Source organism: Bos mutus, chromosome 9 (assembly GCF_027580195.1).
Source record: "Bos mutus isolate GX-2022 chromosome 9, NWIPB_WYAK_1.1, whole genome shotgun sequence".
NCBI lineage: Eukaryota > Metazoa > Chordata > Mammalia > Artiodactyla > Bovidae > Bos > Bos mutus.
Window position 1 is genome coordinate 40,702,235 of NC_091625.1, and position 14,056 is coordinate 40,716,290.

Here is a 14,056-nt window from a genome sequence, read left to right on the forward strand (position 1 = left end):
TGGAATGTGAAGTCAAGTGGGCCTTAGAAAGCATCACTATGAACAAAGCTAGTGGAGGTGATGGAATTCCAGTTGAGCTATTCCAAATCCTGAAAGATGATGCTGTGAAAGTGCTGCACTGAATATGCCAGCAAATTTGGAAAACTCAGCAGTGGCCATGGAACTGGAAAAGGTCAGTTTTCATTCCAATCCCAAATAAAGGCAATACCAAAGAATGCTCAAACTACTGCACAATTGCACTCATCTCACACGCTAGTAAAGTAATGCTCAAAATTCTCCAAGCCAGGCTTCAGCAATTTGTGAACTGTGAACTTCCTGATGTTCAAGCTGGTTTTAGAAAAGGCAGAGGAACCAGAGATCAAATTGCCAACATCCGCTGGATCATGGAAAAAGCAAGAGAGTTCCAGAAAAGCATCTATTTCTGCTTTATTGACTGTGCCAAAGCCTTTGACTGCATGGATCACAATAAACTGTGGAAAATTCTGAAAGAGATGGGAATACCAGACCACTTGACCTGCCTCTTGAGAAATCTGTATGCAGGTCAGGAAGCAACCGTTAGAACTGGACATGGAACAACAGACTGGTTCCAAATAGGAAAAGGAGTATGTCAAGGCTGTATATTGTCACCCTGTTTATTTAACTTATATGCAGAGTATATCATGAGAAATGCTGGACTGGAAGAAACACAAGCTGGAATCAAGATTGCCGGGAGAAATATCAATAACCTCAGATATGCAGATAACACCACCCTTATGGCAGAAAGTGAAGAGGAACTAAAAAGCCTCTTGATGAAAGTGAAAGTGGAGAGTGAAAAAGTTGGCTTAAAACTCAACATTCAGAAAATGAAGATCATGGCATCCAGTCCCATCACTTCATGGGAATTAGATGGGGAAACAGTGGAAACAGTGTCAGACTTTATTTTGGGGGGCTCCAAATCACTGCAGATGGTGACTGCAGCCATGAAATTAAAAGACACTTACTCCTTGGAAGGAAAGTTATGACCAACCTAGATAGCATATTCAAAAGCAGAGACATTAACTTTGCCAACAAAGGTCCATCTAGTCAAGGCTATGGTTTTTCCTGTGGTCATGTATGGATGGGAGAGTTGGACTGTGAAGAAGGCTGAGCGCCGAAGAATTGATGCTTTTGAGCTGTGGTGTTGGAGAAGACTCTTGAGAGTCCCTTGGACTGCAAGGAGATCCAACCAGTTCTTTCTGAAGGAAATAAGCCCTGGAATTTCTTTGGAGGGAATGATGCTGAAGCTGAAACTCCAGTACTTTGGCCATCTCATGCGAAAAGTTGACTCATTGGAAAAGACTCTGATGCTGGGAGGGATTGGGGGCAGGAGGAGAAGGGGACAACAGAGGATGAGATGGCTGGATGGCATCACTGACTCGATGGACGTGAGTCTGAGTGAACTCCGGGAGTTGGTGATGGACAGGGAGGCCTGGCGTGCTGTGATTCATGGGGTCGCAAAGAGTCGGACACAACTGAGCGACTGAACTGAACTAAAGAAGATGGGAATTAGGCTTCACCTTCTGAAGAAAAGAGTATTAAAGAATTTGTGGATATGTTTTAAAACCATCAGAGTATGTGTCAGACAAAAGAATTGTAATTTTAAAATGTAAAGCATTTTTACAAATCAGTATTTTAAAGCCCCAGTAGAAAAAGATAGCAAACAGGCAATTCATGAAATAATTGATTCAAATAGCCATTACACATGAGAAAAGGATTATCACCTTAATAATCAGGGAGAAGCCAAAAAACCCAGAGATATATTATGTTAACCTCACTGTTGAAAAATCACCCAATACCGATGTGTGGCTAGGATTAGGAAAGTACATTCTCGTACATTGCTGGTTAGAGTGTAACCATTCTGGATAGCTATTGGACATATCTATAAAAGTCTAAAATCTATGCATATCCTTTGAACTATAGATTTTTCTTGAAAAAACTGTCAAAGACATATACATACCCATAGCCTAGTGTATAATAGCAAAATATGTATTATTGGTACTTTAAATAAGTTGTAATATTTTTATCTAATATAATACTTACATCCATTAAAAATGATAGGGCATATATTCATGCATATTTAATAAATCTAGAAGAATGGTACTGATGAACCTATTTGCAGGGCAGGAATAGAGATACAGACATAAAGGCAAGACTCTGGACACAGCAGGGAAAGCAGAGGGTGGGACAAATTGAGAGAGTAGCAGTGAAACATATACATTACCATAAGTAAACTAGTAGCTAATAGGAAGTTCTGTATAACCCAGGGAGCTCAATGTCGTTCTCTGTGACAATCTAGAGGGGCAGGATGGGGTAGGGGGTGGTAGGGAGTTTCAAGAGGGAGGGGGCATATGTATACTTAATGGCTGATTCACATAATTGTGTGGCGAAAGTCAATACAATATTGTATTAATAAAGCAATTATTCCCCAGTTAAAAATAAAATTTTTAAAAATTAATGGATTAATTTAACTGTGTGAATTGGATGGTATATCTCAATAAAGCCATATTTTTAAGTTAAAAAATGTTGGTGTGAAAAAAAGTGATGGTCTGGATGTATCTTTATTGGCATAAAATAAAATAATACAAGCATATTGAAGGAAAAGCAAAATGGAATCTAGAAGTATGAAAACATTATTTAAACTTAAAAGGCATATATAGAAATCTAACATCCCAATATTCAGTATTTAGTATAGTATGTACCAAAGGACTTATATTCAAAAATATGTAGAATTCTAACCTAGTTTTTTGAAAGTTGAACATATGCTTTAAAACATATGGGTAAATGAACTATCAATACACTCATAAAATTGTTAGTGATTAAGGATAGTTAACGGAGAAGGCGATGGCACCCCACTCCAGTACTCTTGCCTGGAAAATCCCATGGACAGAGGAGCCTGGTAGGCTGCAGTCCGTGGGGTCATGAAGAGTCGGACACGACTGAGCGACTTCACTTTCACTTTTCACTTTCCTGCATTGGAGAAGGAAATGGCAACCCACTCCAGTGTTCTTGCCTGGAGAATCCCAGGGACGGGGGAGCCTGCCATCTATGGGGTCAAACAGAGTCGGACACGACTGAAGCGACTTAGCAGCAGCAGCGGCAGGGATAGTTAAATTTACAATACAGTGAGATTTCTCACCAACTAGGGTGGCTAAAATGTAAAAGATTCACAAAATCAAGTGCTAATGATGAGATAGAATAATTGCAATTTTAATACTTTGCTGCTAGGAATATAAACTAGTTTCAACCACTCTGGAAACAGTTCAGTGGTTTAGTATAAAGTCATACATACACTTATCATGTTGCTACTACTGCTGCCAAGTCGCTTCAGTCGTGTCTGACTCTGTGAGACCCCATAGACAGCAGCCCACCAGGCTCCTCTGTCCCTGGGATTCTCCAGGCAAGAACACTGGAGTGGGTTGCCATTTCCTTCTCCAATGCATGAAAGTGAAAAGTGAAAGTGAAGTTACTCAGTCGTGTCCGACTTTTGCGACCCCATGGACTGCAGCCTACCAGGCTCCTCGGTCCATGGGATTTTCCAGGCAAGAGTACTGGAGTGGGGTGCCATTGCCTTCTCCGTACACTTATCATAGGACCCAGTAATTCTACTCCTCGCTGTTTATCCAATAGAAATGAAAACATAGGTCCACAAAAAGACTTTCTCACAAATGTTCATTGCTTCTTTATTTATAATAGCTCAAACTAGAAATGGGAAGTAGATGGGAAAACAGTGGAAACAGTGTCAGACTTTATTTTTTGGGGCTCCAAAATCACTGCAGATGGTGACTGCAGCCATAAAATTAAAAAACGCTTACTCCTTGGAAGGAAAGTTATGTCCAACCTAGATAGCATATTCAAAAGCAGAGACATTACTTTGCCAACAAAGGTCCGTCTAGTCAAGGCTATGGTTTTTCCTGTGGTCATGTATGGATGGGAGAGTTGGACTGTGAAGAAGGCTGAACACCGTAGAATTGATGCTTTTGAGCTGTGGTGTTGAAGAAGACTCTTGAGAGTCCCTTGGACTGCAAGGAGATCCAACCAGTCCATTCTGAAAGAGATCAGCTCTGGGATTTCTTTGGAAGAAATGATGCTAAAGCTGAAACTCCAGTACTTTGGCCACCTCATGTGAAGAGTTGACTCATTGGAAAAGACTCTGATGCTGGGAGGGATTGGGGGCAAGAGGAGAAGGGGACAACAGAGGATGAGATGGCTGGATGGCATCACTGACTTGATGGACGTGAGTCTGAGTGAACTCTGGGAGTTGGTGAGGGACAAGGAGGCCTGGCATGCTGCAATTCATGGAGTCGCAAAGAGTCGGACACGAGTGAGCAACTGAACTGAACTGAACTGAAACTAGAAATAACCCAAACGTCCATGATGAATGAATTAAAAAAAAAAACTATATATTCATACAATGATACTGCTCAAAAACACAAAGGAATAGACCACTGAGATATAGTTATATTGTTGAATCTCAAAAACATTAAGCTAAGGGAGAAAAGCTTGGAGAAGATTATATACTGTTTGTTTCCATTTATATGAAATTCTAGAAAAGGCAAAATTTGTCTGTATATGATGGTAAACAAAGTGGTTGCTAAGGGCCAGGCACTGACTATAAAGGGTGATGAGGAGACTTTAGAGGGTGATAAAAATGTTCTATATTTTTATTGTAGTGGTTTTTATGTACATATTTATAAAAACTCATCAAACTCTGTACTTAAAATGGGTGCCTTTTATTGTATTAGACTATAAATAAAATGTTGATGTTTAAAATATATATGTAATTTGAATACATATTACATGATCATACATATAAAATATATATACTAGCTTTCTTTGAAAGCTAGTACTTAAAAATCGGTGAATTCTGAAAATAACATACCTCAAGCAGCATTAAGATTTTTGAGATACATAGGTATAGCTGTAGAAATAGATGTTGATGAACAATGTGCTTAGTTTTCAGAGTAACTTGTGCTTATATTGGTTTTCTCAAATATTCTTTGCAGGTAGTTGACTATGATAAAGTGATTCAACCACGTTTTGATAAAGCCCTTGAAATGTTAACCAGAAACACTATAGCTGAGGCCACTGAAGCAGCCATTAAAGTTGTCAAAGAACGGCTTCTCTTAGAACTACAAGCTAAATATGGTGAACTATTTTTTTAATGTGTGTTTTAACAGTAGTTAAGCCTGGCTCTCTGAGGGCACAGTCTTGGTTTGTCTTGATATCCCTGGCATCTTGCACACTGCAGCCTCAGAATAAGTGGTTGGAGAAATGAATACACATAAACCCGAATCATACACTGAGAAAAAGATTCCAACTCTGGATTTCTAAGGAAAGGAATCATAAAGAGTTTTCAAACTTAGATTTCTTTTCTTTTATGGATCTGCTTCCTGGGCAGAATTTACCCCTTTATTTACACCAGGGGCGATAACAACAACGACACTTTGTCTGACTCATGGAGTTTGTGTTATTGCTGCTGCTGTGGTTGTTCTAGGCCTCTGCGTCAGCCTTGATTGTAAGTCAGTGTTTTTATTTGGGGAATATTATTTTCAGATTCAAAATGTTATAAATGAAAAAGTCATCGATGAGGAGACAGAAGCACAAGAGGTTAAATGGCTTCCTGAAATTCATCCAGATGGTGACATAGCTAAGACTTGAACATCCTCTATTTGTCAGAATCTGCTATCAGGATTTCACTAACTTTTTACATACACTGGAAAGCTTCCCATCATTTCCTATGCTGGAAACTATTTAAAGGTCAAGGAAATTACTTCTTACATGGCAATATTGAGCTTTTGCTAGGAAAGAACACAGGTTTTGCCTAATAAATCTGCCTCTTACTTATAATCAAGTAAGAAAGTACAACCTGGTGCCTGAGAGATTACAAAAAGCAACCACAAAAAGACCATCATTGAAATAATATGCCATCCAAATAATCATGGATCAGTGGTAAAGAATCCGCCTGGAATGCAGGAAACACAGGCGACACAGCTTCAGTCCCTACATTTGGAAGATCCCCTGGGATAGGAAATGGCAACAAACTCCAGTATTCTTGCCTGGGTAATCCCATGGACAGAGGAAACTGGTGGGCTACAGTCCACAGGGTCTCAAAGAGTCAGACACAACTGATCGATTGAACACAGATAATAAAGAATGAATTTATGTGTTTATCGTATTATCTTCAGAATTAAGACCAAAATTAAAAAATACTCTTGGACAATTAATAAATATGTGAGATATCTGGAAATATTGACTCAAACTTCTAAGATGGCTTGTCATTCAGTTTTGAATAACAAAAATGAATAATTGATTCAAAAATGAATTTTGAAATGAACTCAAAATTTTGAAATGAACTCAAAATTCATTAAAAATGAATAATTTTAAAATTAAAAATGAATTCATTCAAAAATGAATAATTCTTTCAACAAACACTTGAGCACCTTCTTGTGTTAGATACTATTCTAAACATTGAGCTACAGGGGTGAACAAGACACTTGAAGCTCCTGTCCTTGAGGTGAAAGTGAAGTGAAAGTCGCTCAGTTGTGTCCAACTCTTTGCGACCCCATGGACAGTCCATGGAATTCTCCAGGCCAGAATACTGGAATGGGTAGCCTTTCCCTTGTCCAGGGGATCTTCCCAACGCAGGGATCAAACCCAGGTCTCCCACATTGCAGGCAAATTCTTTACCAGCTGAGCCACCAGGGAAGCCAGTGTGTGTGCCCAGTCCTGTCTGACTCTTTGCAACCCCATGGGTTGTAGCCTGACAGGCTCTCCTGTCCATGGGATTTTCCAGGCAAGAATACTGGAGTGGGTTGCCATTCCCTTCTCCAGGAGACCTTCCCAACCCAGAGATCAAACCCAGGTTTCCTGCATTGCAGGCAGATTCTTTACCATCTGAGCCACCAGGTAAGCCCCCAGACAATAAGATTCAGTTCAGTTCAGCTCAGTCGCTCAGTCGTGTCCGACTCTTTGCGACCCCATAAATCGCAGCACGCCAGGCCTCCCTGTCCATCACCATCTCCTGGACTTCACTCAAACTCACGTCCATTGAGTCGGTGATGCCATCCAACCATCTCATCCTCTGTCGTCCCCTTCTCCTCCTGCCCCCAATCCCTCCCAGCATCAGAGTCTTTTCCAATGAGTCAACTCTTCCCATGAGGTGGCCAAAGTACTGGAGTTTCAGCTTTAGCATCATTCCTTCCAAAGAAATCCCAGGGCTGATCTCCTTCAGAATGGACTGGTTGGATCTCCTTGCAGTCCAAGGGACTCTCAAGAGTCTTCTCCAATACCACAGGTCAAAAGCATCAATTCTTAGGCGCTCAGGCTTCTGCACAGTCCAACTCTCACATCCATACATGACCACAGGAAAAACCATAGCCTTGACTAGATGGACCTTTGTTGGCAAAGTAATGTCTCTGCTTATCAATATGCTATCCAGGTTGGTCATAACTTTCCTTCCAAGGAGTAAGTGTCTTTTTCTTTTTTTTTGTCTTTTTTTTTTTTAAGTGTCTTTTATTGGGTCATTTATTTTTCTGGAGTTGAGCTGTAGGAGTTGCTTGTATATTTTTGAGATTAGTTGTTTGTCGGTTGCTTCATTTGCTATTATTTTCTCCCATTCTGAAGGCTGTCTTTTCACCTTGCTAATAGTTTCCTTTGATGTGCAGAAGCTTTTAAGTTTAATTAGGTCCCATTTGTTTATTTTTGCTTTTATTTCCAATATTCTGGGAGGTGGGTCATAGAGGATCCTGCTGTGATGTATGTCAGAGAGTGTTTTGCCTATGTTCTCCTCTAGGAGTTTTATAGTTTCTGGTCTTATGTTGAGATCTTTAATCCATTTTGAGTTTATTTTTGTATATGGTGTTAGAAAGTGTTCTAGTTTCATTCTTTTACAAGTGGTTGACCAGATTTCCCAGCACCACTTGTTAAAGAGATTGTCTTTAATCCACTGTATATTCTTGCCTCCTTTGTCAAAGATAAGGTGTCCCGTGGATTTATCTCTGGGCTTTCTATTTTGTTCCATTGATCTATATTTCTGTCTTTGTGCCAGTACCATATTGTCTTGATAACTGTGGCTTTGTAGTAGAGCCTGAAGTCAGGTAGGTTGATTCCTCCAGTTCCATTTTCTTTCTCAAGATCGCTTTGGCTATTCGAGGTTTTTTGTATTTCCATACAAATTGTGAAATTATTTGTTCTAGCTCTGTGAAGAATACTGTTGGTAGCTTGATAGGGATTGCATTGAATCTATAAATTGCTTTGGGTAGTATACTCATTTTCACTATATTGATTCTTCCAATCCATGAACATGGTATATTTCTCCATCTATTAGTGTCCTCTTTGATTTCTTTCACCAGTGTTTTATAGTTTTCTATATATAGGTCTTTAGTTTCTTTAGGTAGATATATTCCTAAATATTTTATTCTCTTCGTTTCTTAATTTCTCTTTCTGTTTTCTCATTATTAGTGTATAGGAATGCAAGGGATTTCTGTGTGTTGATTTTATATCCTGCAACTTTACTATAATCATTGATTAGTTCTAGTAATTTTCTGGTGGAGTCTTTAGGTTTTCTATGTAGAGGATCATGTCATCTGCAAATAGTGAAAGTTTTACTTCTTCTTTTCCAATTTGATTCCTTTTATTTCTTTTTCTGCTCTGATTGCTGTAGCCAAAACTTCCAAAACTATGTTGAATAGTAATGGTGAAAGTGGGCACCCTTGTTTTGTTCCTGACTTTAGAGGAAATGCTTTCAATTTTTCACCATTGAGGATAATGTTTGCTGTGGGTTTGTCATATATAGCTTTTATTATGTTGAGGTATGTTCCTTCTATTCCTGCTTTCTGGAGAGTTTTTATCATAAATGGGTGTTATTTTGTCAAAGGCTTTCTCTGCATCTATTGAGATAATCATATGGTTTTGTTTTTCAATTTGTTAATGTGGTGTATTACATTGATTGATTTTGCGGATATTGAAGAATCCTTGCATCCCTGGGATAAAGCCCACTTGGTCATGGGTGTATGATCTTTTTAATGTGTTGTTGGATTCTGATTGCTAGAATTTTGTTTAGGATTTTTGCATCTATGTTCATCAGTGATATTGGCCTATAGTTTTTTTTTGTGGCATCTTTGTCAGGTTTTGGTATTAGGGTGATGGTGGCCTCATAGAATGAGTTTGAAGTTTACCTTCCTCTGCAATTTTCTGGAAGAGTTTGAGCAGGATAGGTGTTAGCTCTTCTCTAAATTTTTGGTAGAATTCAGCTGTGAAGCCGTCTGGACCTGGGCTTTTGTTTGCTGGAAGATTTTTGATTACAGTTTCAATTTCCATGCTTGTGATGGGTCTGTTAAGGTTTTCTATTTCTTCCTGGTCGAGTTTTGGAAAGTTGTACTTTTCTAAGAATTTGTCCATTTCTTCCTCGTTGTCCATTCTATTGGCATATAATTGTTGATAATAGTCTCTTATGATCCTTTGTATTTCTATATTGTCTGTTATGATCTCTCCACTGTCATTTCTAATTTTATTGATTTGATTTTTTCTCCTTTGTTTCTTGATGAGTCTGGCTAATGGTTTGTCAATTTTATTTATCCTTTCAAAGAACCAGCTTTTGGCTTTGTTGATTTTTGCTATGGTCTCTTTTGTTTCTTTTGCATTTATTTCTGCTCTAATTTTTAAGATTTCTTTCCTTCTACTAACCCTGGGTTCTTCATTTCTTCCTTTCTAGTTGTTTGAGGTGTAGAGTTAGGTTATTTATTTGACTTTTTCTTGTTTCTTGAGGTGTGCCTGTATTGCTATGAACTTTCCCCTTAGGACTGCTTTTACTGTGTCCCACAGGTTTTGGGTTGTTGTGTTTTCATTTTCATTCTATTTCTATGCAAATTTTGATTTCTTTTTGATTTCTTCTGTGATTTGTTGGTTATTCAGCAGCGTGTTGTTCAGCCTCCATATGTTGGCATTTTTAATAGTTTTTCTCCTGTAATTGAGATCTAATCTTACTGCATTGTGGTCAGAAAAGATGCTTGAATGATTTCTATTTTTTTGAATTTACCAAGGCTAGCTTTATGGCCCAGGATGTGATCTATCCTGGAGAAGGTTCCAGCTTGAGAAAAAGGTGAAATTCATTGTTTTGGGATGAAATGTCCTATAGATATCAATTAGGTCTAACTGGTCTATTGTATCGCGTTTAAAGTTTGTGTTTCTTATTAATTTTCTGTTTAGTTGATCTATCCATAGGTGTGAGTGGGGTATTAAAGTCTCCCACTATTATTGTGTTATTGTTAATTTCTCCTTTCATACTTGTTAGCATTTGTCTTACATACTGCGATGCTCCGTGTTGGGTGCATATATATTTATAATTGTTATATCTTCTTCTTGGATTGATCCTTTGATCATTATGTAGTGACCTTCTTTGTCTCTTTTCACAGCCTTTGTTTTAAAGTCTATTTTATCTGATATGAGTATTGCTACTCCTGCTTTCTTTTGGTCCCTATTTGCATGGAAAATCTTTTTCCAGCCCTTCACTTTCAGTCTGTATGTGTCCCCTGTTTTGAGGTGGGTCTCCTGTAGACAAACATATGTAGGGTCTTGTTTTTGTATCCATTCAGCCAGTCTTTGTCTTTTGGTTGGGGCATTCAACCCATTTACGTTTAAGGTAATTACTGATAAGTATGATCCCGTTGCCATTTACTTTATTGTTTGGGGTTGAATTTATACACCATTTTTGTGTTTCCTGTCTAGAGAATATCCTTTAGTATTTGTTGTAGAGCTGGTTTGGTGGTGCAGAATTCTCTCAGCTTTTGCTTATCTGAGAAGCTTTTGATTTCTCCTTCATACTTGAATGAAATCCTTGCTGGGTACAATAATCTGGGCTGTAGGTTATTTTCTTTCATCATTTTAAGTATGTCTTGCCATTCCTCCTGGCTTGAAGAGTTTCTATTGAAAGATCAGCTGTTATCCTTATGGGAATTCCCTTGTGTGTTATTTGTTGTTTTTCCCTTGCTGCTTTTAATATTTGTTCTTTGTGTTTGATCTTTGTTAATTTGAGTAATATGTGTCTTGGGGTGTTTCGCCTTGGGTTTATCCTGTTTGGGATTCTCTGGGTTTCTTGGACTTGGGTGATTATTTCCTTCCCCAGTTTAGGGAAGTTTTCAACTATTATCTCCTCAAGTATTTTCTCATGGTCTTTCTTTTTGTCTTCTTCTTCTGGAACCCCTATGATTCGAATGTTGTAGCGTTTAATATTGTCCTGGAGGTCTTTTAATTTCATGGCTGCAGTCACCATCTGCAGTGATTTTGGAGCCCAAAAAGATAAAGTCTGACATTGTTTTCACTGTTTCCCCATCTAGTTCCCATGAAGTGATGGGACCAGATGCCATGATCTTCATTTTCTGAATGTTGAGCTTTAAGCCAACTTTTTCACTCTCCTCTTTCACTTTCATCAAGAGGCTTTTGAGTTCCTCTTCACTTTCTGCCATAAGGGTGGTGTCATCTGCGTATCTGAGGTTATTGATATTTCTCCCAGCAATCTTGATTCCAGCTTGTGCTTCTTCCAGCCCAGCGTTTCTCATGATGTACTATTCTGCATAGCCCTTCTTAAAATTTTAAAAATTGGATTTTTTTTTTGCCAGGGATTTTACTCCAACATATTTTTTAAGAAATTTTGTCAGTGGAGAATATTGAGGCTTTTTAACATAGAAAGTCATATAATATAATAACACAAAAGATGGGAGCTAACATGGAGCAGGCTTCCAGTGTGCCAAGCCTTTTCTATCTTCCTTGTTGACACCCATTATCTTATTTGATGTTGCAACTGTGTTTTTAGTTTAATGATCCTCATTTTGCCCAGTAATAATTGAGACAGGAAGATCAAATGATTCAAACTGAGACAGGGAAAGCAAATGATTCGCAAAAGTCACATTGACTCAGTTAGAACTCACATGCCCAAGGTTGTCTACCTGCCCCCCAGCTACCTTTTGCTAACACAGTCAATTACTATCTTATAGCTCAGTCAACTTCAAAAGACCTTCGAGGAGAATCTGAAAGGAGGGAAAGTGAAGTCCCAACTGATGAATACAGAAGTGCAGAAGAATTGCAGTCGTCACTTGATGAAGATGGTAAAGAAAATGTTGCTAATGTTATTGGCCAAATCTTTCCTAGTATAAACAGATTAGCTGATGGAGTGTCTTATTCTTTCACTGCAGTGTTCACTTTTGAATCCCAAAGAGAAAGCTCTTTAGAAGACAATGAAGAAGCCAAAATGAAGTCAGATGATAAAGATGGTAACAAAATGAGCTGCTAATGCCATGCGTGTAGATCTTATTTCCATTTATTTCATGTGTTATCATGTTTATATTGAAGCTTAAACTTATCCTCCCCTCACCCTCAAATTGGAAACTTTAGGAGTAAAAGAGTTAAGTTTTTCTCTTACAGATTTAAACTGACCAGCTGTAGAACAGAAATTGATCTACTAGAATGAAGGAAAAAACAGAACACAAGTCTAATACTATTGGAACGCTCTACAAAATTTTTTGTATCTTTCCAAACATGATACAATCATTATTGTACAATAATAAATTCTTTCTTAAAAGCTCTCTGCTTCCTTTAATGGATTGGAATCAGAGCATCATAAACCCAGAGTTGTAGCTGTGAAATGTTTATCATTTAGTGCTATTTACCACTCCAGTATTCTTGACTAGAGAATTTCATGGACAGAGGAGCCTAACAGGCTAATTGTCCATGGGGTCACAAAGAGTCAGACATGACTTATCAACTAACACTTTCACTTTACACTCTTTTAAAACTTTTCCATTTATATTTTAACATAATCAAGAGCATACAAAGTAAACTACTTTTATTTTTTATTTGTGTTACATTTAATTATATAATTTCATTAGAAAATAATTTAACCATCATTTAAAATTACTGCATAATTTCTTTATTTAGAGGTATTAGTTTTAACTAGTTCATTACATTGAAAACTTATATTTTTGCTACTAAAAAATTCAAAGAATTTTTTTCCATTGTATTTTTTACATAAAGTTTTGCCTGTATGTTGACACAAATGGAGATACTAGTTTAATGAGTAAGAAGTAATAGAGAGTCAAATTGCTTTGCATAAAGTTTCAGTTTATGTTCCCATCAGGAATATGCAAACTACATGTCCTAGGTTCTTCAGTATTTTCTCTTTTTAAATATTATTTTAATTTTTATTTGACTATTTCTGAAGTTTAGTGTTGTAATACTGTGTTAGCCATTTATATTTCTTCTTTTCTGAGGTGACCATTTTTGTCTTTTGCCCATTTTTCTAAATTGTTGTATCAATTATATGGTTTTAATATAAATGTTCTGTATTAGTCACTTATTTTTCATATTTTTTTCCAAATTGAGTGGTTTGTCTTTTAAGTCATCTTGCTGACTTTGAGGTAGCAGAGTTTTTCACATTTTCATAGTCAAATAATTCATTTCCATTTGTTAATTTCTTCCATTTACTTTCCGGCTTAAAAGTCTTCCTCTCAACCGGAGATTTCATATATACTTTTTTTTTAAGTTGGTGCTGCCTTTTTGTATTTAGCTTTCAACTCCATCTACAGTTTATTGTGTTGTATAATGTAGGGCTGATCTTTTTTATTTGGTTCCTCCTCCTGATTCAGACAGATGTGTCTTTGCCTTGTGTTTATTTCAAGCTGAGTAGGAATTGAACTGGGCACTGGCAGAATCATATATGGCATTCCTCCTTTCCCAGCCTGCATGCACATGCACACACACACTTCACAGAAGGACCTGGACATTAACATTTTTGCCAAGTGGCATCTGGGAACCCCATCTCTGCTCCTGGAGAGTTCCCAGCACCAATATGTACACAGAGAGGCCCTCCCCCATACTACCTATTCCCTCTTTAGGGGAAGCCGTCCAATGTAGCAACATCATCAGTACCTCTACTCACTGCCAGAGGATCACCAGCACTGCTGGTGTGCCATGGTAAAAGACAGCCTCTCTCCCCCACCTTTTACCTCTTGGAGCAAAAGAGTCTGTTGTGACACCAGGAAGGGAA

General features: G+C 37.9%; 1 protein-coding gene across 1 annotated transcript in view; it reads left to right on the plus strand.

The window, feature by feature from the left end:
- The window catches only part of AK9 (adenylate kinase 9), a 123,846-nt gene that overhangs the window by 37,844 nt on the left and 71,946 nt on the right, over positions 1-14,056 (plus strand). Inside the window, exons 15-17 of the mRNA XM_070376484.1 lie at positions 5,022-5,163; positions 12,009-12,119; positions 12,207-12,284. Coding sequence (XP_070232585.1) covers positions 5,022-5,163; positions 12,009-12,119; positions 12,207-12,284 — 331 coding nt within the window. The remainder of the gene's footprint in view (positions 1-5,021; positions 5,164-12,008; positions 12,120-12,206; positions 12,285-14,056) is intronic.